The sequence below is a fragment of the Medicago sativa genome, chromosome 5, assembly GCF_051527215.1.
Source record: "Medicago sativa cultivar Bolivia chromosome 5, Bolivia_mono, whole genome shotgun sequence".
Classification (NCBI taxonomy): Eukaryota; Viridiplantae; Streptophyta; class Magnoliopsida; order Fabales; family Fabaceae; genus Medicago; species Medicago sativa.
Window position 1 is genome coordinate 63,035,863 of NC_140753.1, and position 24,357 is coordinate 63,060,219.

Here is a 24,357-nt window from a genome sequence, read left to right on the forward strand (position 1 = left end):
CCTTCCTATTTCTATTCATATTCGTATTTCTTTCTAGATATTGACTAGTATATTTTTGATTGAGCGTAAATGACAAATAGTCTTAACTTTTAAGAAATACAATTATGTCTTTATCTAGATTTTGATTTTTTTTTCCATTAATATCAATGTAAAAGAATTTGTTTCTGTAAAAAAAAAATAACGTAAAAGAATTAATAGCTAAACTAGTGAGTGTGATATCTTAAACTTAGTATATGATGATATGATTACTTTATACTTTAATTAAGACTTACGTTGCATTGTTGCATTTTGTACTAGAGGCAAAGGAGGGAAAAAAAAATTAAACTTAGTAGTTAACGAATCGTTCGAAAGAATTTGAATTCGATTATTGGATGAAACAATCTTTCATTAAACTGTATTTATCTTAAGATCGAATTTCAGATTGTCAAGGTTATTTCTTCTAAAAACAGAAGCTTAACACAAAAAAATAAAAAATAAAGGAGGATTACTCGTCCTTAATTTATTCTCAAGCAATTTTTATTTAACTTGATGACAGTTCCACAAACTGCATCCAAATCGAATCCACTAGTTAGCCTTTTGAATGAATTGTTTTGAAGTAGCAGCCAAACGAGTAAAGATTGTTTACCAAGTCATTTATTTATTTATTTATTTTTGACTCACTATGTTACTATATTTAAATTTACTAGTTAACTTTATTTTCTTTCAAAAAAAAAATTTACTAGTTAACTTTATTTAAATTTGTAGTTTGAATTATTTACCAATATTAATACCAGTTTGACAATTCTTTATTTTAGTTTTGGAACTAAGACTATGATTTCAAAAGTTGACCGAGTACGGTCCACATCGTTTCTTTGATTTCTGTACAAAATCATACCAAGTCTTCATCCTATCATAGGGGCTGCTCATGATGAGGGCTCTATATAAACAAGGTTCAACTCCTTCTAAAGTTATAAAGATCCACTTAAAACCTAAAACATATACTTTGGTATACATCACAAACAACAATATTAGTTTTTGAATTTGAATCTTTAGGGTTAGATTATAAACAGTTCTCATACACTCAAAGATATGGCAATTGGGATAATGGAAGTACATCTTGTGAAAGCAAAAGGCCTCAATAGCACTTGTTTCTTTGGTATATAGCAAATTATTTTGCCCTTACACATTCATATATTTTGCCCTTGTATCATATATTTATTATTTTTAATTACTATATTAATATAGGTGGAATGGAAGATCCCTATGTTTTGATACAATATCAAGGCCAAGAGCATAGGAGCCGTGTGGCTAAAGGTAGAGGAAGAAATCATGTATGGGATGAGATATTTATGTTCAAAGTAGAAAACAATGGATCAAATGATAAAAACAAAGTCATTCTCAAAATAATGGACAAAGATAGCTTTTCTGCTGATGATTTCATTGGACAAGCCACGTAAGACTAATGCCTTCCACATATATACACCTAACAATAATGTCTCATTTTTGTTAATGCATGTGTTAATTAATGAGTTGATTAATTAAAACTATTGATTATTCCTTAATTAAACAGAATCTATTGTAAAGATTTATTGGCTCAAGGTGTCCAAAATGGAGTTGCTAAGCTACCACCTCTCAAGTATAGAGTTGTTCGTGCAGACCAATCTTATCGTGGAGAGATTGAAGTTGCTATTACTTTTACTCCAAAGGTAATTAATTAATATATTCACATTTCATTTTTGTTAAGGCATGTAACAATATATAGTTATGGTAATTGAATTTTTGTTTCTTGTTTAGTTGATTATTTTTCTTTGTTGGAATTCATTCACAGGTGGAAGAGGATTTAATTGAAGAAGACATAGGAGGATGGAAAGAAAGTAGTTACTATATATCTTAATTAGACTATGCATGACCTATTTGTAAATTAAAAATAGTTTTGAAATTTCATTATGTAATTACATGTTGATTCATTAGCTTGTATTCTTTTATTCTTTCTAGCAAGTATTAAAGGGATAAATGTATGTTGTTACATGGAACCTCTAGGATGCTTGTTGTTTTTTGTAATATTCAATTCAATCAAATTCAATTCTTTTATTCAATTTTTTATTTGGATATTAATTATTTCTTTGAAGTTATTTTTGAAAAGGGCAAATTCATCTTATATAGAATATAGTGATGTTATGTTCTTTTTATTCATAACTTTAATCTGATTTACCTATAGGTTAACCAAGTAGATGTTTTACATGGGATGAGGGTGATTGGTTCAATTAAGTTGAATTGAATAGTGACCAAATAACCAACTTACTGAAACCAATCACTCTCTAAACAGCTATCTACCATTATCTATTTCTGCGCGAGCAAAAACTCTTTCCTCATAAACTGTTTTTTAGCGTCTTTGAAGCCTGGAAATGAATTTATATACTCCTCTTTTAGCATTGGTAAATGAAATTTATTAATACCTCTCCTGTATCAAATTATACGAGGTTTTGAATATTTCACACGTATTAATAAATTATGTAATTAATTTTGTATGAAAAAAGATATTATAAGCTGTTTTAAAAAATTGTCCTTAATAAATAATATGAGAAAGATAAATTAAATAATTAAAAGAAAAGAGAGTAATAAATAGGTAAGAATATAACAGAAAAAGTTAAATTAATGTTTCATTGACATTGTAAATCGACTTATAATTTAAGACAAAGAGAGTAAAACATAATAGTCTATAAACTCTTTATTTCATAGAAATGTCCGTTAATTAATGTATCAATACATTTCAATTTTATAATTGTACGGATGAGATATGTATCGATACATTCATTAATAAGCTAGTAATTCTTTATTTCTTTTACATTAATAAAAGTGTTCAGGATATGGAAGTTAAATTTGACATGACCACGAGACAGAATGCAATTTTTGGATGTTTGTAAGCAGCACATGCTCAACATTTTCTTCTAGTTATCCCGATTGATGGGTTAGGTCAGCGTATGTCACCAGTGGAGTATCATACTATCCTTAGATATCGCCTTATGATTCCACTATTTCCTATTGATGAGGTGTGCCCTGTTTGTCGTAAGGCGTGCCTGGATACTTTTAGGGAGCACGCCGTTCATTGTAAGGAGTTTCCCGACTTTAAGCACAGACATGACTTTGTTAGGGATGTACTTTTTGATATATTCAGACGGGCAGGGATATCAGTGAAGAAGGAGGCGCTTGTGAACTTCCTGACTGACCCACTAGATAGAAGATCAACACTCAGGCCTGCGGACGTTATGGTTTACGGATGGGTAGGTGAAAAACATGCTTGTGTAGACTTGACTCGGGTTTCACCACTTGTGGGATTACATGTCAGACCTTTTACCGTAGGACAGGTAGCGCTAAAAGTTGCGTCAGGCAAAGTGGCCAAACATGAGAAAGTGTGTTCTGACAATCAACATGTTTTTATACCATTTGCTTTTGACACTTTTGGTTTCCTAGCACCCGAGGCTGTTGACCTTCTACATAGAGTTCAAAAGGTTATGCATAGTAATGTCATGTCTCCTAGATCCATGAATGTTGTGTTCACGAGGATTGGTTTTACCATCCAAAAAGGTCTAGCGGCGTAGCTTGTTGTCCGCTTGCCTTCTATTCAAGTGTAAATAATGGTTCATATATATAAATGATAAAATTCTCTAAACGGGTCTCACTTCGCTTAGCGAATTATGGCGGCATTTGTGACCTAAAAGCATGAGCTAACATTACCATCCATGTGAAGAAAAGTATTAAGAATAGATAAATACGCACTAGTTATTTAGCTTGATCAAAAAACAAAACTAAAAAAGACCAGTCAATTTCTTGAGGAAAATATGAATAGGAATAGGAAGAAGAGCTTGTAATTTCTAACGTGGAATCACAAGTCTTGTAATGAGACATGAATTGAATCATAAAAGTTTGGAAGGATGGGAGTTGACGTGTTTGTCAAGGCAGTGACACAAATCTAGTCAACATGTTTGAAATTACTCTAGTCAACATGTCATAACTCTTTATTTCAAGGCAATCACAGTGGGGTCGCATGTTTGGCAGCTGCTACGATTTGTTGCTTCCTAATTTTCACTGTCAATTACATTGGAACATGAAAAAACTTATGGTAACGCCAAACCAAACTTATGTTTAGTATTGTCTCTAATGTTCTTGAAATTCATCACAGGAAAATGAATATACTGACGATGACATTGGAGGATGGAGGGATAGTGAATATTAGTTCATTGTGTAGCAGATGTAGGATTTGGAATGGAAGTTGAAGACAAGTATTTGATGAAAGTTTAAGTGTTTTAGTCATCGATTACTAGATACAAATTATAGCATATCATCAATAACAAAGAAAGAACAAGAGATTGTGTACCTTTGAATTAAGTTGATGAAGGATAACCGTAGACAACGCCGACAACTTATGAGAGGGGTAACTACCCTCATTCCGTCTAGCTCTAGGTTTTCACCAACATTCAGAATAATTAACCGTCTAATGGAATGACGTTTAAATAGCTAAACGATTGAGGGCAGGGACCTCTCATTGGGCTTATCTAAATGGTCCAACCCACCATGGTCCATGTAGTAACAAAAGCCCAATCACTCAAATTCATCATATAATTAGTGCTTAACACAATAGACCATAATTTATATTATGACATCAACTTATAATAATTGATTATTGTCAATCCATGATTGATTAATTAAATAATTAATCCAACAATCTCCCACGTGGATGACAATACTCAATTACTGAAAGAATTAAAAAAAATCAGTTGTCATAAAGAATTTAAAAATTTAAAATTACATGTATGGTCAAAGCACTAATCATTCAAAAGAGAAGTAAGCTTTAATGCTGCAGAAATTGAATCCGATAGTGAAAACAAATCATACAGATCAAAGACTCACTTTTCTAACAAATGATGAATCTATAGTGACACGTTTGAATTAAAAAGAATATGTCACTAAAGAATAGCCCAAACATTTTAAAAATGCTATAACAAACTCCCACTAACCCAAAATAGTATAGACTTAATCAAATCATCATGAGTTACAATACTCATATATATAAGTCTGTGGTTAGTGGTTCTGCCAATGAGTTTTCAATATTACAGAAGTCATATATCCACATAGGTACACGAATAGTAATTACTTATAGGGATAGCCTATTAAGAGAGTGTAATTACATATAGTCAAAATCAATAAATGTTCTATGACATTCAATTAATCCAAGTTTTAGCAAAAGCGTGACTATGAAAATCCATAAAAACAAAATAGGAAATTCAATAACCCCCAAATTGGATTAACATAGACACGTAGTTTAAAGAAAAAGATGTGGATTAATGTGGCCACTAGAATGTCAATAACAAAAGAACATTTATGGTTATCTCAAATTATAAGTACCACAAGAACACAATATCATACTCAATAGGAGTATTGATATTGTACATTGTACTTAAATTTTATGACCTCAAAAAATGTGGAATGTTGGTAAAACAGAAACACAATGTATATTTGCATGCCAAGAAGTTATTGTGCATATTCCAACAAAATTGATTTAAGCATCCAATTATGATGCTCATTGAGATCGATAGAATTTTAACATATATCTCAATATAATAGAATGAGACTAAAGTTTAAAGTCTCTTAAGTTATGCCATATTTTATAGTGTGCACAAAAGTATATGGCGATAACGACAATAATATTGTGTACACATTTCTCTTGATCTCACATATATATAAACAAGAGTGAGATTTCTCATTTGAGCTCATGATATATAATGTTGTGTACACACTCCCACTGATCCCACATATATATAAACAAGAGTAAGTGGGATTCTCATTAGTGATCACTGATACAAAATATTATAATAATGTAATATTCAACAGTGGGATACTCAATTACTAGTGCAAGATTATCAACATAAGTGGTTATATAATTTTAACTAACAGAGTTTCATGAACTCAACTACATATTTTGCACATAAGCATAGCAGAATTATTAACACAAGTGGTAACTCAAAGATAATATAAAACCCCTCAAATACATATTTTATCAATGACTTATATCATCAAGAATTGAGTTTCGTAGTTAACCGCATATTCTGCATTTATAATTAAGGAGAATGTAAATTTTCATTTAAGAAATTTATAACACAAAATCTCCTTTTTCACAATTAAAATTCCACAGAATTTTATAAACATAGTAACCAATATATGACAGAGTATGATGATTATATAAAAAATTTATCATCATATGAGTGAGATGAGTCTCTAAAAAATAGGATATAAGACTCTGTTCACAATTTTAATAACTCACTCAAAACTCAAATGCTACAATTATACTTACACAAATTTGTGAAACAATTAGGTTACAAACAACGGAAATACACAAGACTTATATTTTATTATTATTGAGGATATAAGAGAAAATAGTCATAAGCTTCCATAAGTATTAAAGAATAGCGCGGAAATACACAAGACTTATATTTTATTATTATTGAGGATATAAGAGAAAATAGTCATAAGCTTCCATAAGTATTAAAGAATAGCAATAACATAACTAATATCCTCAATATAAGTCTCTACAAAAATTTCATATCTAAAAATATGAAAACAAATAAATATATTTGTTTATGAGATATAGTTAGTTGACATGTAGAATTTTCCTCACCTGTTGAAGAATGATATTTTCTCCACTTGGTGGAGAATGATAGTTAAACTATCTTACCCACAAAAGGATGATTATGTTAAGTAATGTCATACCGATAGGGTATGTCCATCACGTTACACAATACATAACAATGATTCTCCCACTTGATAGAGAATAGACAATGATAGTTGAATTAAAAAGTTTGAAAGATATTTTAAATAAAATATTCAACTATTTCTCTATCACAAAATGATATGTTAAGTAACGTCACACCGATAGGGTATGTCCGTCACTCACATAACAAAGGGATAGTAGCAATCCAAAATATTTATATATATAAAAATAACATTTAAGTAGAAATTTAATTCAAAATATAATAATATTGGATTGCAAAATTTATACAATTTTCTACATGTCTTTTAATAGAGTAACTTACTTATTGTAATCTCATTCGAGAACCTTAAGGATAATAATAAGTAAGAACTATATCATCACAATGTACAATTCTTATGTCTCAAAATTTATACATTGATAGAGTATTATAATTGACATAAGTATAAATATTTTAGGTACATTGAATAATAACAATTATATTAATAACAACACACCGATAGGGTATGCCTGTTACCAATATAATGCTAATCTATTTAACAAAATTCGCATAATTGTACCCACGATAGGTGAGATTCCAATTATACAAATAAGTAATTTTTATGCTTTAAGAGAATATGATTTGAAATAAATTATTCTCAATTTAATTGATATATGATCCTTACAAGATTTGACAAAATTTTGTAATCCATGCATCAAAAAAATACAATATCAACAATTCTCAAAATATATTAGTTTATACAAGATATTTGAGACAAGAATATAAGACTCAGTCTAAAGATTCTTCACAATACTAACACTTTAAAAGAATAATTTACATAAGTGTTATATTTTAGACTCAAATCTAAAGAATGCATGATTTAAAAGAACATATGATTCTCATATTAGCATACATCAAAAATTTAGAGATCTCAAAAGTAATTTAAATCCCAAATTTTAAGGGTATAAAATAAATCAAATCTTCTGAATATTTTGGGTACAAGAGAAATTATATTTTTATCCCAAAATAATATAATATTAACTAGTTAGTTTGGGGATGAAAAATACATCAATGAGTATTTTCTCGAAGTGTCATAAACGAGTAAGAAATCTTCCCACAAAAACTAAGAATATGATACTTTAAAATATAATTTATCCCCAAATAATAATATAAAAATATTTATAGTTGTCAAAATAATTCCAAAATTTATGCCCGAAGAATCAGAATAATAATAATAATAATATCTGGCATATAAAAAATAAAAAATATTGGAATTATCTAGACCTAACACGAGCCTAAAGCACAAGTGGACATAGGCAAAAATAAATAAAATTTAATAAAACAAAAACGGGTTGCAAATACCCGGTTTTCCTCTTGTTTACGTGCTTTGAACAGTTAACTGAGTTTTGAGGCATAAATATTCGAATCAATGATTTTGAGTTAGCCCCATGAAAATTGATTCTTTGATTCAGCAGTATAGTATTTGAATCAGTATATAAAAAATAGTGTAGGTTACTAGATTTAGAATAACCATGATTCCACTCAAAATCTGATTGATTACTCCGTAAAAAAAAAAAAATTCGATTCAACGATGATTTCAATAAGGTATGCAATCTCATATATACGGATCACAGTCAAGTATTTATCATATGAATATGGTGACTAACGATAAATCATACGAATTAGATAATACATAATAGCCACGATGATGGAAAACAAAAAATATGGCATATACAGGATAACTGATTCAATTGGATGATTCATATTCAATTCATACCATATACAAGGCAAACAACAATAGCCATAAATTGTATCTATTCGGCTCTGATACCAATTGATGAAAGTTTAAGTGTTTTAGCCATCGATCACTAGATACAAATTATAGCATATCATCAATAACAAAGAAAGAACAAGAGATTGTGTACCTTTGAATTAAGTTGATGAAGGATAACCGTAGACAACGCCGACAACTTATGAGAGGGGTAACTACCCTCATTCCGTCTAGCTCTAGGTTTTCACCAACATTCAGAATAATTAACCGTCTAATGGGATGACGTTTAAATATCTAAACGACTGAGGGCAGGGACCTCTCATTGGGCTTATCTAAATGGTCCAACCCATCACGGTCCATTTAGTAACAAAAGCCCAATCACTCAAATTCATCATATAATTAGTGCTTAACACAATAGACCATAATTTATATTATGACATCAACTTATAATAATTGATTATTGTGAATCCATGATTGATTAATTAAATAATTAATCCAACAGTATTTTCATTAACATTTGAATGTGCATAGAATTTGTAATCTTTTCTAATGGTGGTTATGTGTTGTAAACACTTACAATTTAATTGAGATTGTTGTTTATGAGTTTCATTTTACAATTTGTAATCACTCAATGAGTTAATCATATGAGCATTAACTGGAATTTTGATATTTGACTATAACCTAAAACTATCATTTTCTGATTGGAGTTTATGTAAATATTCTTTTGGTACAATATGATGGTGAAACTTTGGAATCATCTATCTATCCACTTTGAAATCATCTATGTAATGGTTAAATATTCTCTCAGTAATTTATATTCTTGGACCAATTTGAAATTTTGGAATCATCTATCTACTTATGATCGATTTTGAACATGTTTTTGTTTCAATCAGAAAATTACATCTTTAAAATATTTACATACTTTCTTAGCTCATTTATATTGTTGATATGAGGGATACAATCTCACAAAATAAACACTATGAACTTTCAAAAACGTTTTATTTTTATTTATTATTTTCATTTGTAACAAAATAAGTTTCATTTTATTTGTCGTGTTTGCTTGAGATCTTGGATTGTGATAAGATCACACTCCAAGATTTCATGTTCAATTCACCCTGGTGCCAAGTTGGGTGGGTGAGTTTAATTTCTTAAAAAAAATGTTTCATTGTATTTTCTCATTGTATAGTTTTTTGCATATTTATATAGAATATAATGAAAACAACACTTTTAAGATGAAAATTTTGTTTTTCAAAAAAAAAAAAGATAAATTTTTTGTTGTTTCATTTGTCGACAAATAGAGCTGACGGCTGGGGTAGGTGTGATGCAGTGCTTTGCAATTGTTCTTCATTAGAGCGGGGGTGATGTATCAGCAAAAACACTAGAACGTAAGTTGGTGAGGTTTCGAGGAGTTTTTATTGGACCTCGTTGGTGGTTTGAAGTTTGAAAATTGCTTTTCTCCCATCAAAATTTTCTCACTCCCGACCGAATTTCCGAAAATATCTCCAGTGAGTTAACTCACGTTGGGGTTCGGTGTGAGTTTTCAGCGTGACTTAAGTCACGTAGGTTCCATTTCAACGTGACTTAAGTCACGTTGCAGTTAACACGTGACTTAAGTCACGCTGTGATATTTTCGGAAGTTTGGTTGGAAGTGAGCAAAGTTTGATGGGAGAAGAGCAATATTCTTGAAGTTTAGCATAGACAATTTCTCCCTAGGCACTTAGTAAAAGCCAAACGGTAAATAACTACCGTTCGACACACTTTTTAAATCGGTTGCCTTAACTGATCTAGAAAGTATCGGACAACAAGTTAATTGTTGTTCGGTAAATGAATGAGAGTAATCGTTAGTGCCTAAAGACCTGTTTTCTTTGATTTATGCTGACTCTAGGATTAGGTCAAAGTCTTGGACCAATCCGAAACATTTCTTATATTTGTAGTTTATAAACATGAAACAAAATAAAGACTAGGATTTGTTAATTAACAACAAAATTAGGAAGTATTTCATCAAATCTGTAGGCGAGCTTATGCTGCCTTTTAGACCGGATAAAATCGTTTAAAGTTGGAACCCGCAAAAGGAAATAATTTACATTATTTATTTTAGGATATTTTGTGTTTAAGAAGAGATTTTTTGTTAAGGAAATAGTTATGCAGTTGTATTAAGATGTAGGTGGTTACAACACCATTAAACGTATTGTTACAAATCTTCTTTTTTCTTGAAATTAAAGACCGTTGATCTTTCTTCACTGTAATTAAATTGAAAAACCACAACCACTCTCTTGTTTGAAGATATCCATCAAAGCGAAGAAACTCTCAAAAGCATAACATCTGTCTTTGGTTATTGGTAGAGTGTAATAACACAAAATTCTTCAAAAGATAACTGAGTCATCCAAATCAATGAGATTCTACAACATAAACATCGAGAATATTGTAATTTGTAAATTTTTTATCACATCCTTCAACAGACCAGTAGAACGGTCCAAACACTTTATGCCATGACTTCTTTCGAAAACTTCACAATTATATGATCGAACCCTCTAACTCTATCAAACTACTTTGACGATATAAACTCAAAATTCTAAACTGACAAAACTATTTAACGTGCAACAATCTTGTAAAATGCACTCCTGTTAAAAAAATCTTATAAAATGCACATCGACATTGAATGAATTAATATTCCGATTTAATGTGGAAGCAAATATAAGACAAGAGCATAAACACCTCTCATTATTATTCCATAGATTAGTACTAATGTCATATTTACCACCATTTTTTCAAGATAATCACAAATCAATTATATTCCATCCAAAAAAACAAATCAATTATTATTATTTCATTAAAAATGAAAATAAATTAATACATTTTTTTTTATGGTTCCCCACACTGACAAGTATCTTCGCCCAATCCCTCCGAACGTAGCGAAGTGTATCCAAGACTCTATTCCACAGAAAGGTCAAAAACCACAGTAAACCTGATCCCATCGAACTAAGCACTAAACCTAGAATTTTATTCCTGCCTTCTGGTCTGAATATTAATTATAACCCTTCATATATAATTTTCTACATACCCAGTCTCTTAAAAAAGATTAAAGATTTTTTTATCTAATCCCCAAATAAATAAAAATAAAATTCAACCCACTTGGATTGGCCTAGTGGTATTGACTTGGGACCGGGGAGTGTGCTCCTCCTCAACGTCTCCGGTTCGATTCCTTCTGGTGCCGATTTGGGTGAGCTAATTTAACTTCTTAGAAAGAAAAAAAAACCATCTAATTTTTCAAATAAACTCTTGTGTTGTGATTGATTGAAGAGGTGTATGTACAAAGTTATCACCCGTAGGCAAAGTGATTCAATAGTTGCATTTATAAAATGTGTATAATATACTAAAAAGAAAAAAGTTAGCGATATAATCATGCCAAATTTAACATTTGGTGCCGACGTGCTATGAAGAACCAAATTCATTTTTTCCTTTCTCTCATATGAGCCGTCACAAAAACCCTAGCTTCTTCTCCGTCATCCACTAAAGAGGGGTGATTTAAGGTCAATTTTTGACCCAAAATCACCCCTCTAACTCGTTTTCTATTTCCCTTTTATTGAAATAAGTGATTTTCACATTTATTTCGTTTTATTTTGTGATTTCGTTGTCTTCGTGCGACGTTGGTTGTCTTTCTTGTTTCTCTCAGGTATTTGATCGCTTCAGATTGTCAGATCAGCTTCGATCCAGTGCAGATCCAATCAATGACTTTGGCGTCATCCACGTTGCAGATCCGGAAATATGGTTATTCCGGAGATTTAAATATAGTCATATGTGTAGGCATTTGTACTTTGCCGTTTTATGCTATTAACATGGATGTTGTGAGCCTGTTCACAGATTCATCCTTTTTGTTTTTAGCGCATTTGCATTATATCGATGTACTCTTTCAATTTGAATGAATGAATATCTTTTATTTTGTCAAAAAAAAAATTAACATTTGGGATCAACCGATCGTAGCTATATATAATGGCTTCTCACAATTTTTCCACAATCGGTCACACCATTATAACTCATCTCGCCTACCTAAAAATGTTTGTTATGGGAATCATACATTTGTGTTTTATGGGAATCATACATATGAGTTACACACATAATTGAATTTGTGTGAGCAATTCAACTTCACAATATTAGTTAACTTCTTGAAAGTGGTTATAAAATGAGGAAATTGTCACTTTAGTCCCTAGCTCTGCATAATGTTACAAAGGTCTTTGACTCAGGATTAAATATTAAGTACTCCTTAAATGTGCACTTCTATTATCAGTTTAGTGTCTAATGTTAAAAACTTTTGTTGATTGATGAGGTGTCAAATATTTTATGCTGACAAGGTGCATGGGGTGTCACAGGGCCTAAACTGAAAGTAGAAAATGATTATTTTGGTCCATGAACTGTAAATCAATATCGCAAATTGAATCTCAAATCCATAAATCCCGAATTTGATCCTCAAATCCTTAAATCTCATCTAATTCCCTCTTTTGTTGAAAATCAAATCTTCCATTAAATGCCAAAATCGAATAACATGATGATGGGCGTCGGTGCAAACTCGTCCCAACGAAATGTTGTTCATTCGTCATGAATGGGTCATCTTCCTCAATGAAACAGTTCGGATATATATAGAATAAACAAACATAAAAAATTGAAATGGTCATTAAGATCGTTCATTGTGCATACTTACTATCAATTAGGTCCTTAACAGTAAACACTTATTGTCATATTTTCTTCAACATTAATATTCATAGTTTGTGAGGGAGCTTAGTAACAATAAACAAGACATATGTCAACAAGACACATCGCTTAACTCATCTGGCAACACGCATTGTTCTTATGAGTTAAACATATAATTGGATTTGTATGAGCAATTCAACTAGAACATTATATTACCCTAAAAAAAACAAGTACATAATATTGGTTAACTTCTTCCCTCAAAAAAAAAAAATATTGGTTAACTTCTTGAAAGTGGTTATAAAAATACTTCATCCAATTTCAAATATAAGAAGAAAAATCGTTAAGTGGTTAAAAAATAATTAAATTTTAATTTAAATTTGGTTGTTGCTGGTGATGGGTACGAAAGATTCAGTATAGTGTGTCAACTGTCGAATATAAAATCGAATTTCTTGGAACCCTCCAATTAAATAAGGACAAATTGAAGACGTGACATTAGACTGAGACTTGATAAGAAAAAGTGGACAACAATGGTTGAAATTTCTTGGATCCCTACCATTCTCATTCTCATTCTCATTCACACATTACACTGAACCTTCTGACACAAAATAAAATATTTGGCTGCACAAATTCATGCCTCATTACAAGACTTGCAATTCCACGTAGATATTACACTCTCTCCTTCCTATTTCTATTCATATTCCTATTTCTTTCTAGAAATTGACAAGTACTATATTTGTTTTCTTTGATAGAGCGTAAATGACAAATAGTCTTAACTTCTAAGAAATACAGTTATGTCACATCTAGATTTTGAATTTTTTACATTAATATCAATGTAAAAGAATTGTTTCTGTAAAAAAAAAAAAATAACGTAAAAAAATTAATAGCTCAACTAGTGAGTGTGATATCTTAAACTTAGTATATGAAATTAAGATTCACGTTGCATTATTGCAACCTCGACTAGAGGCAAAGAATGAAGGAGGGCCTTTAAAAAAAAAGCAAAATACATCTCTTTGACAAAAATATCATATTAATCATTTAAAGTTTTTAAGTTTTAAATAGAACTTTATTACCTTTTTAAAAATCTATTTGAAAGTTAAAAACTTAAAGATTAACACAATATTTTTATCAAACTTAAAGGACAAAAAAGTTATTTTGCCAAAAAAAATATGAAGCAAGAAACTAAATGATTAGGTTTAAGTGATTCAAGAACTTCATTAAAAACGAAGCGATTCAAATTTGATTTTTACACGAAACAATTTTTAGTCCGATTATATTTACCTTCTGAGTAACCAAAAAAAATATATTTACCTTCTGATTGGAGCTCTGAATTATCAAAAGCTTAACATCAAAAAAAGAACAAAGGAGGATTACTCGTCCTTAATGTATTTTCAAGCAACTTTTTTTTTAATTTGATGACAGCTCCACAAACTGGATCCAATAGTTAGCCTTTTGAATGAATTATTTTAAAGTAGCAGCCCTCACTGAGTAAAGATTGTTTACCGAGTCATATACTCCCTTCGGTCACATTTATAAGCAAAAAACACTTTTTTAGATACATTGAATACTTAATGTATGTAGTCACATTTATAGGTCAGGTACATTAATTATTCAATGTACCTAAAAAACTACTTTTTGCTTATAAATGTGACCGGAGGGAGTAGTTATGTATATGTGAGACGTGATTATGGATTTTTGTTACTAATCTATTTTATTTTTGACTCACTGTGTTACTATTTTCTGATAACGATGGTGTAAAAATTAATACACATGTTGAACTTTTATTATAATTAATACCTTTGTTAAATTTATTTATATTTGTCGTTTGAATTATTTACCGATACCAAGTTGACAATTCTTTTTTTTAGTTTAGGAACTAAGAAGACTAAGATTGCAATAGTTGACCAAGTATGGTCCACTCCACATCGTTTCTTTGATTTTTCTGTACGATACCATACGGCTATACCAAGTCTTCATTTTATTATAGGTGTTGCTCATTATGAGGGCTCTATATAAACAACGTTCAACTCCTTCTAAAGTTATAAAGATCCACTTAAAACCTAAACCATATACTTTGGTATACATCACAAACAACAATATTATTTTTTGAATTTGAATCTTCAGGGTTAGATTATAAACAGTTCTCATACACTCAGATATGGCAATTGGGATAATGGAAGTACATCTTGTGAAAGCAAAAGGCCTCAATAGCACTTGTTTCTTTGGTATATAGCAAATTATTTTGCCCTTACATTCATATATTTTGCCCTTGTATCATATCATATCATATATTTATTATTTTTACTATATTAATATATAGGTGGAATGGAAGATCCCTATGTTTTGATACAATACCAAGGTCAAGAGCATAGGAGCCGTGTGGCTAAAGGTAGAGGAAGAAATCATGTATGGGATGAGATATTTATGTTCAAAGTAGAAAACAATGGATCAAATGATAAAAACAAAGTCATTCTCAAAATAATGGACAAAGATAGCTTTTCTGCTGATGACTTCATTGGACAAGCCACGTAAGACTAATGCCTTCCACATATATATTCCTAACAATAATGTCTCATTTTTGTTAATGCATGTGTTCATGAATTGATTAATTAAAACTATTGATTATTCCTTAAACAGAATCTATTGTAAAGATTTAGTGGCTCAAGGTGTTCAAAATGGAGTTGCTAAGCTACCATCTCTCAAGTATAGAGTTGTTCGTGCAGACCAATCTTATCGTGGAGAGATTGAAGTTGCTATTACTTTTACTCCAAAGGTAATTAATTAATATATTCATATTTCATTTTTGTTAATTAAGGCATGTAACAATATATAGTTATGGTCCCTTCAAAAAAAATATATAGTTATGGTAATTGAATTTTTGTTTCATGTTTAGTTGATTAATTTTCTTTGTTGGAATTCATTCACAGGTGGAAGAGGATTTAATTGAAGAAGACATAGGAGGATGGAAAGAAAGTAGCTACTATATATCTTAATTAGACTATGCATGACCTATTTGTAAACTAAAAGTAGTTTTGAAATTTCATTATGTAATTACATGTTGATTTATTAGTTTGTATTCTTTTATTCTTTCTAGCAAGTATTAAAGGTATGTAATTACATGTTGATTTATTAGTTTGTATTCTTTTATTCTTTCTAGCAAGTATTAAAGGCATAAATGTATGTTGTTACATGGAACCTCTACGATGCTTGTTGTTTTTTGTAATATTCAATTCAATTATATTCAATTCTTCTATTCAATTTTTTCTGTGGATATTATTTCTTTGAAGTTATTGTTGAAAAGGGGAAATTCATCTTATAGAGTATAGTGATGTATTATGTTCATTTTATTTGTAACTTCGATCTAATCTATATCTAGGTTAACCAAGTAGATGTTTTACTTTTACATAAGATAAGATGGGGGTGATTAGTTCTAGTAAGTTGAATTGAATAGTGACCAAATAACCGACTTACTAAAACCAATCACTCACTGAACCGCTGATCTGAAGTTATCTATTTCTGCGCAAGCAAAAACTCTTTCCTTATCAACAAGTTTATTAGCGTCTTCAGAAGACTAGAAATGAATTTTATATACTCTTAGCATTGTTAAATGAAATTTCTTAATACATGCATGTATAAAGAATATTTGGTAACATAGACGCTAAACCCTTTTATATTTTCAGAGCAGTAAGCTAATATCCAAGGCGAAGCTCTTGGTTTAATACAAACTTTAATATAGACCACTTCAATGATAACGAAGGCTGTCTTTTTACGGTATATATTATGGTCATTCTTATTTTTATAATTGAAACAATCACCTAATTGATAGTAGTTTGATTAAAATAATAGAAAATAAATATGTAATTTGTATCAATCGACTTGATATTAATCAAGTCATCGTTTTAACTATTATATAAGAAATGCCATGCATTTTTATTTCTGAATAGTATAGTGGATCGTCATTGAAATTTTCTATAGTTTTTATTATCGATCTAAGGTACACATTCATGAAATTGGTCCACCAAAAACTCACATTATTATGAAATTGGTCCAACAAAAACTCACATTATTCTTTAAGAAAGATGAATGCAAATACATTTATAAATGGCTTAATTACACTTTTGGCCCCCTAAAAAAAAAATCTCTTTTCTGGCCCCTTAAGTTCACTTTTGGTTGCAATTTTGGCCCCCCAAGCCAATTTTGACCCAGTCAAAAGACACGTGGGCGCCACGTGTGTAAATTTTTTTTTTTAATTTATAAAAAATAAAAAAATATTTCTGTAATTAAAAAAATGTTTTTTTATTACAAAAAAATTGAAAAAAAATATTATAAAATTCTGGAAAATTGAAAAATTAATAAAAAAATTGAAAAAAAATAAAAAAATTCTGGAAAATTGAAAAATTAATAAAAAATGATTAAAAAAATAAAATAATCTAAAAAATTCTGAAAAAGTAAAATTTCGAAATTTTCTGAAAAAAATTAAAATTCTGGAAAAATGAAATTTTTGAAATTTTGATGAAAAATTTTAATTAAAATTCTGGAAAAATTCTAATTAAAATTTTAATGAAAAATAAAAATTCTGGAAAATATTTAAAATAATTCGAAATTTTCGAAAAAATTAAAAAGATTAATCATTTTTAAAAAAATGAAATTTTTGAAATTTTCATTAGTATTTCTCTAAATTTTGAAATTTTCATTAGTATATATGTCGAGCTTAGGTTTTTTCAGTGTATTTTTTGAAACTTCTATATTTTCATTAGTATTTTTTCCGGGAAAATTTTCATTAGAATTTTTTCCGAGAAATTTTCATTATGTGTATTCTGGTTTGTAAATACACAAAAAATTATGTGTATTTCGAAAAATTTTAAATATTTTCCGTATTTTCCAGAATTCCGTTTTTTTAAGAATTCCGTTTTCAAATTTTCTAGATATTTTCGAAATTTTTAAATTTTTTAAATTTTTTTAATACTAATGAATTTTCAATTTTTCAATTTTTTTAATCATTTTTTATTTTTATTAATTTTTCCTGAATTTGTAAATTTTTTCCGTATTTTTCCAATTTTTTTATTAATTTTTCAATTTTCCAGAATTTTTAAAAAAAATTCAATTTTTTTATTAATTTTTCATTTTTCCAGAATTTTTATTTATTTTTTAATTACAAAATAAAAAAAAATATTAAAAAATACAAAAATGCGTCCATGTCAGCGTTGACTGGGTCAAAATTGGGATAGGGGGCCAAAATTGCAACCAAAAGTGAACTTAAGGGGCCAGAAAAGAGATATTTTTTTTAGGGGGCAAAAATCACAACTTTTGGATACTTAGGGGGCCAAAAGTGTAATTAAGCCTTTATAAATACTTTTTGAACTTTAAGATTTTTCTCTGTCTTGAATTGGGAGATCATCTTTTCACCCTAATTTTTTTTAAGAAAAATAATGAATATGTAGTTGGTTTTTAGATTTTTTTTTTCCTACCTTCCATGTGAAAAAAAAGTGGTATATGCCCTCCAATGATTTTTTTTTTAAATATGAATACCCTTGTTTTATGTTGAATTTGGCGAACTTGATTTCTTTTTCACAAGGATGACAATTTGACTCAAGCTCAATGGATGCCTGCAAAAAATACCCACAACGGGCGGATAAATACCAGCATTGTTGGGTTTGAACCTGAGCTTGGATAACTACCCGCAAATTTGAACAGGTATGGGCGCGAGCACGGGAACTATTGTCCAGCCCGCCCCATGCCCACACATTATATATAATATAATTATGATTTTATCTGATACTAAAATTAGTTAATTAATCCTTCGTCTTTGATATTTATTGTAATATGCATTTGTTTTTTATATTTTAGATCCTTTTTATTTGAATAAATACTACGATGTGCAATATTTTATATGTTGATTTAAAAGATTTTAGATCATATTTTAATTAAATTGTGATATTTTTTGTTTTTTATTGTCATTTCGTTGTTAAAGTGAGGTAATGAGGCTTAAATGCGTATAGGGTACGGGGACGAGCATCAAACTTATTGCTCACAAGGGTATGGACTCATGTACGGAGATTTTTAACAAACACGGATATGGAGATGAGCATTATATTACCCTACTCAAAGAGTACCCATTCCATCCCTATGGGAGAACATGGTTTTTTCTCTTCTCTTTCTTTCGTTTTTTTAATTGATATTCTATATATTATTTACACTCATACAAATATATGCTTCATCTTTTGATCACATACAAATATATGCTTCATCTTTTGATCACAAATCACAATCATTCATATTCATCATAACATTTCTCTCATCATTTTCTCTACTACAATTTTTTTTATCACGCCTTCTCTTCCACTACAAACTATGGTTCAATTTATTCTTGAGTAAACTATCAAATTGGTCTCTATCATTGTAAGTCATTTTTAATTAGTCTCTGAATCTATTACTATTTTAAAGTAATCTCTTTCTTTGTTAAAAGTTTCTCAATTAAATCTCTCGTCACGTGACAAAAACATAAAGACAAAGACTTAATTGAGATACTTTTGATAAAAACCGATATTAATTTAAAATATTAATAGAGTTAAAGAAATGAAAACAATATCAATTTTAAGGTTACTCATTCATTCTTAGTACAATGTGTCAGTATAAATAAAATGTATACAACTCCAAGAATGATTTTATTATTGTTTTTATTTTAATTAATTATTGTTGAAGATGGGTAGAATTGTACAAAAATTCAGTGTCAACTGTCAAATATAAAATCGAATTTCTTGGAACCCACAATTAAATAAGGACAAATTGAAGATATGGGACATTAGAACGACGACAATGGTTGAAATGTATAAGATTGGTGTCACTCTCATCACAAACACGCCAAGCTCCATCTCTTTCCTTTTCTTTTCTCAATCTTCCAAACTTTTATGATCAAATTCATTACAAGACTTGTGATTCCACGTTAGGAATTACAAGCCCTTTTTCCTATTCCTATTCATATTTTCCTCTACAAATTGACTTGTCTTTCTTTGTTTTTTGATCAAGCTAAAATGACTAGAATAGTATTTATATATTTTGACACTAATACTTCATCCGTTTCAAAATACATGTCCAATTTTTGTCATGTGCACTATTCACTTGACTTACTTTGACCATACTTTTTAACTCATGTATAAATACAAATATTAGCATGTAAGATGTTATTTGATTTGTCTCGACAAATATTTTCAAAATATTAAATTTTTATAATTTTTTACTTTAGATAATTAAAAATATTAACGGTCAAAATTGTGCATTGGCATGTGTGAAGTGGTTGACTTGGACATGTATTTTGAAACGGAGGGAGTATTAATGTAAAGGAATTAATAGCTCATTAACGAGTGTAATATCTTTAAAATGGTTAAATATTCAAAAGAGAAAACTATTGATAAATTTTATGTAAAAAAAAATTGTTTTTTAATGTTTTAATGTGTTAAATACATTAACCATCGTTTTTATGAAATAAAGAGTTTGTTGACTTTTATGTTTTAAAAAATATCATGTCAAAAAAATTATCAAAATTCGATTGTTTATAATAATCATATTAAATTACTTTCATGACTGCTTGCTGGTATATTTGGAAATGGCGGAACAAGACAGTCTTCGAGGAAAATTTTCAGAGACCGGAGAATCCCACAAGTATCATCCAAAAATTTACTAGTGATATTGAAGATTGTACTCTTAATCGGTTTCAAATGGATCTTCGACACACCGAAACAATTTATATTGGCTGGAAATATCCTCAAGAGGGATGGATCAAGCTCAATTGTGATGGAGCGTGCAAAGAGAATGGAGATCGCTCGTGTTGTGGAGGTATGTACCCTTGGTCTAGAGTTGGCTTGGAGGGACGGTATTTCTCAGCTTTGCGTTGAAAGTGATTCAAAGTTGCTTATTGACATGGTAACAAATAATTGCAAGATGAATGGGACAACCCCTGTGCTCATTCGGCGTATTCAAAATATTTTGAATCGTAATTGGCGGATTCAAGTTCATCACACTTTGAGAGAAGGCAACAGAAGTGTTGATTGGCTTGCCAACTTCAGCCTTACTATGAATTCTTGGAAATTTTTTTCTTTTGGAGACCCCTCCTAATGAGTTCAATAGTCTCCTCTTTGATGACATCTCTGGAACTTATATGCCTAGAAATGTTCGTAATTGTTTAGTTTTTTTCTTTTGGGCTTCGGCCCTCTCTTGTACCAAAAAAAAAAAATGCAATTATACTTTTCATATCTCACTGTCTCATTACAAGATTTGCGGTTCCACGTTAGATATTATACTCTCTCCTTCCTATTCCTATTCATATTTCCCTTTAGAAATTGACTAGACTTTTTTCTTTGATCAAGCGTAAATTACAAATAGTCTTAACTCTTTTTTCGACTATAATAATAGTCTTAACTCTTAAGAAACACAATTATGTCTTTATCTAGATTTTGAACTTTTGACATTAATATCAATGTAAAAGAATTCTTTCAAGTAAAAAAAAAAAAAATTAACGTAAAAGAATTAATGGCTCAACTAGTGAGTGCGATATCTTAAACTTAGTATGATTTACTTAAGGCAAAAAAAAATGAAGAGAAAACTAAATGATTAGGCTTAGAAACTCCATCGAGAACGTAGCGATTGGAAGAAATCAAATTTCATTTTTTGCGTGAAACATTTTTTCGGTCGGACTCTGAATTACTTAAAGCTTAACACACACAAAAAATAAAGGAGGATTACTCGTCCTTAATGTATTTCCAATCAATTTTATTTTTTAATTTGATGACAGTTCCACAAACTGGATCCAATAGTTAGCCTTTTGAATGAATTATTTTAAAGTAGCAGCCCCAACTGAGTAAAGATGTTTACCGAGTCATATAGTTATGTATTATATTTGAGACTTAGATAAAGTTTTATGGGTGATTATGAATTTTTGCTACTAATCTAATTTGTTTTCGACTCACTGTGTTACTATTTTCTGATAATGATGGTGTAAAAATGAATACACATGTTGAACTTTTATTATAATTAATACCTAGTAAACTTTATTTAAATTTGCTGTTTGAATTAATTACAAACACCAATTTGACAATTCTTTATTTTAGTTTTGTAACTAAGAAGACTAAGATTGCAATAGTTGACCGTGTGTGGTCCACATCGTTTCTTTGATTTTTGCACAATACCATACCAAGTCTTCATCCTATAGGTGCTGCTCATGATGAGGGTTCAACTTCTTCCAAAGTAATAAAGATCCACTTAAAACCTAAAACATATACTTTGGTATACATCACAAACAACAATATTATTTTTTGAATTTGAATCTTCAGGGTTAATTAGATTATAAACAATTCTCATACACTAGAAGATATGGCAATTGGGATAATGGAAGTACATCTTGTGAAAGCAAAAGGCCTCAATAGCACTTGTTTCTTTGGTATATAGCAAATTATTTTGCCCTTACATTCATATATTTTGCCCTTTTTTTATTGAGGGATTCATATATTTTGCCCTTGTATCATATCATATCATATATTTATTATTTTTACAATATTAATATAGGTGGAATGGAGGATCCTTATGTTTTGATACAATATCAAGGCCAAGAGCATAGGAGTCGTGTGGCTAAAGGTAGAGGAAGAAATCATGTATGGAATGAGATATTTATGTTCAAAGTAGAAAACAATGGATCAAATGATAAAAACAAAGTCATTCTCAAAATAATGGACAAAGATAGCTTTTCTGCTGATGACTTCATTGGACAAAGATAGCCTTCCACATATATATTCCTAACAATAATGTCTCATTTTTGTTAATACATGTGTTCATGAATTGATTAATTAAAACTATTGATTATTCCTTAAACAGAATCTATTGTAAAGATTTATTGGCTCAAGGTGTTCAAAATGGAGTTGCTAAGCTACCACCTCTCAAGTATAGAGTTGTTCGTGCAGACCAATCTTATCGTGGAGAGATTGAAGTTGCTATTACTTTTACTCCAAAGGTAATTAATTAATATATTCACATTTCATTTTTGTTAAGGCATGTAACAATATATAGTTATGGTAATTGAATTTTTGTTTCATGTTTAGTTGATTATTTTTCTTTGTTGGAATTCATTCACAGGTGGAAGAGGAATTAATTGAAGAAGACATAGGAGGATGGAAAGAAAGTAGCTACTATATATCTTAATTAGACTATGCATGACCTATTTGTAAACTAAAAGTAGTTTTGAAATTTCATTATGTAATTACATGTTGATTTATTAGTTTGTATTCTTTTATTCTTTCTAGCAAGTATTAAAGGTATGTAATTACATGTTGATTTATTAGTTTGTATTCTTTTATTCTTTCTAGCAAGTATTAAAGGGATAAATGTATGTTGTTACATGGAACCTCTAGAATGCTTGTTGTTTTTTTTTTTTAATATTCAATTCAATCAAATTCAATTCTTTTATTCAATTTTTTTCTTTGGATATATTTTTATTGAAGTTATTTTTGAAAAGGGGAAATTCATCTTATAGAATATATTTGTAGTAACAGAAATCTAGTCAACATGTTTGAAATTAATCTAGTCAATATGTAGTGTATGATCATGTTATGATATGTTTGCATTCACGGTGGGGTTGCATGTTTGGCTGCTGCTACAATTTGTAGCTTCCTAATTTTCACTGTCAATTACATTGGAACATGAAAAAACTTATGCTAACGCAAAACCAAACTTATGTTTAGTATTGTCTCTAATGTTCTTGGAATTGATCGCAGGAAAATGAATATACTGACGATGACATTGGAGGATGGAGGGATAGTGAATATTAGTTCATTGTGCAGTGCAGCAGATGTAGGATTTGGAATGGAAGTTGAAGACATTTATTTTCATTAACATTTGAATGTACATAGAATTTGAAATCTCTTCTAATGCTGGTTATGTGATGTAAGCACTTGCAATTAATTGAGATTTGTTGTTTATGAGTTTCATCTTACAATTTGTAATCACTCAATGAGTTAATCATTTGAGCATTAATTGGAATTTTGGTATTCGACTATATACCTGAAATTATCGTTTTCAGATTGGAGTTTATGTAAATATTCGTTTGGCACAATATAATGGTGAAACTTTGGAATAATTTATCTATTTATAATCATACTTTGAATCTGTTTTTGTTTCAATTAGAAAATTACATTC

The 24,357-nt window shown here is 29.6% G+C and overlaps 2 protein-coding genes and 1 pseudogene across 6 annotated transcripts; all 3 read left to right on the top strand.

Moving 5' to 3' along the window:
- Nucleotides 1–931: 931 nt before the first annotated feature.
- Nucleotides 932–21,004, top strand: LOC146923895 (elicitor-responsive protein 1-like). 3 transcript variants are annotated; one of them, XM_085708976.1, is made up of 4 exons: nucleotides 932–1,135; nucleotides 1,225–1,432; nucleotides 19,176–19,315; nucleotides 20,793–21,004. In XM_085708976.1, exons 1-4 carry the CDS (start codon nucleotides 1,069–1,071, stop codon nucleotides 20,855–20,857), a joined length of 480 nt encoding a protein of 159 aa, XP_085565102.1. In that variant the 5' UTR covers nucleotides 932–1,068; the 3' UTR covers nucleotides 20,858–21,004. The 3 variants fall into 3 exon arrangements, with proteins under 3 accessions (XP_085565102.1, XP_085565104.1, XP_085565103.1); XM_085708978.1 differs by lacking the exons at nucleotides 19,176–19,315; nucleotides 20,793–21,004 and adding exons at nucleotides 1,550–1,685; nucleotides 4,160–4,259 and having other exon boundaries at nucleotides 935–1,135; XM_085708977.1 differs by lacking the exons at nucleotides 19,176–19,315; nucleotides 20,793–21,004 and adding exons at nucleotides 1,550–1,685; nucleotides 1,808–2,075 and having other exon boundaries at nucleotides 937–1,135.
- LOC146923896 (elicitor-responsive protein 1-like) lies at nucleotides 15,023–16,434 on the top strand. Of its 2 annotated transcripts, XR_015009919.1 has the most exons (5): nucleotides 15,023–15,401; nucleotides 15,497–15,704; nucleotides 15,814–15,949; nucleotides 16,104–16,282; nucleotides 16,346–16,434. XR_015009919.1 is itself a non-coding variant. In XM_085708979.1 (4 exons), exons 1-4 carry the CDS (start codon nucleotides 15,335–15,337, stop codon nucleotides 16,167–16,169), a joined length of 477 nt encoding a protein of 158 aa, XP_085565105.1. In that variant the 5' UTR covers nucleotides 15,023–15,334; the 3' UTR covers nucleotides 16,170–16,434. The 2 variants fall into 2 exon arrangements, 1 of the variants encoding a protein (XP_085565105.1); XM_085708979.1 differs by having other exon boundaries at nucleotides 16,104–16,434.
- Nucleotides 21,005–22,408: 1,404 nt separating the features above from the next.
- On the top strand, nucleotides 22,409–23,633 carry LOC146923897 (elicitor-responsive protein 1-like; annotated as a pseudogene). Its single transcript, XR_015009920.1, has 4 exons — nucleotides 22,409–22,609; nucleotides 22,735–22,942; nucleotides 23,041–23,176; nucleotides 23,299–23,633. The product of XR_015009920.1 is annotated as an elicitor-responsive protein 1-like (transcript).
- Nucleotides 23,634–24,357: the final 724 nt, after the last annotated feature.

Coding starts and splice junctions, on each gene's coding strand:
- LOC146923895 (XM_085708976.1), top strand. CDS start 1,069: ATGGCAATTGGGATAATGGAAGTACATCTTGTGAAAGCAAAAGGCCTC. Junction 1,136..1,224: donor CAATAGCACTTGTTTCTTTG/GTATATAGCAAA, acceptor ATATTAATATAG/GTGGAATGGAAGATCCCTAT. Junction 1,433..19,175: donor GATTTCATTGGACAAGCCAC/GTAAGACTAATG, acceptor AAATGCGTATAG/GGTACGGGGACGAGCATCAA.
- LOC146923896 (XM_085708979.1), top strand. CDS start 15,335: ATGGCAATTGGGATAATGGAAGTACATCTTGTGAAAGCAAAAGGCCTC. Junction 15,705..15,813: donor GACTTCATTGGACAAGCCAC/GTAAGACTAATG, acceptor TTCCTTAAACAG/AATCTATTGTAAAGATTTAG. Junction 15,950..16,103: donor CTATTACTTTTACTCCAAAG/GTAATTAATTAA, acceptor ATTCATTCACAG/GTGGAAGAGGATTTAATTGA.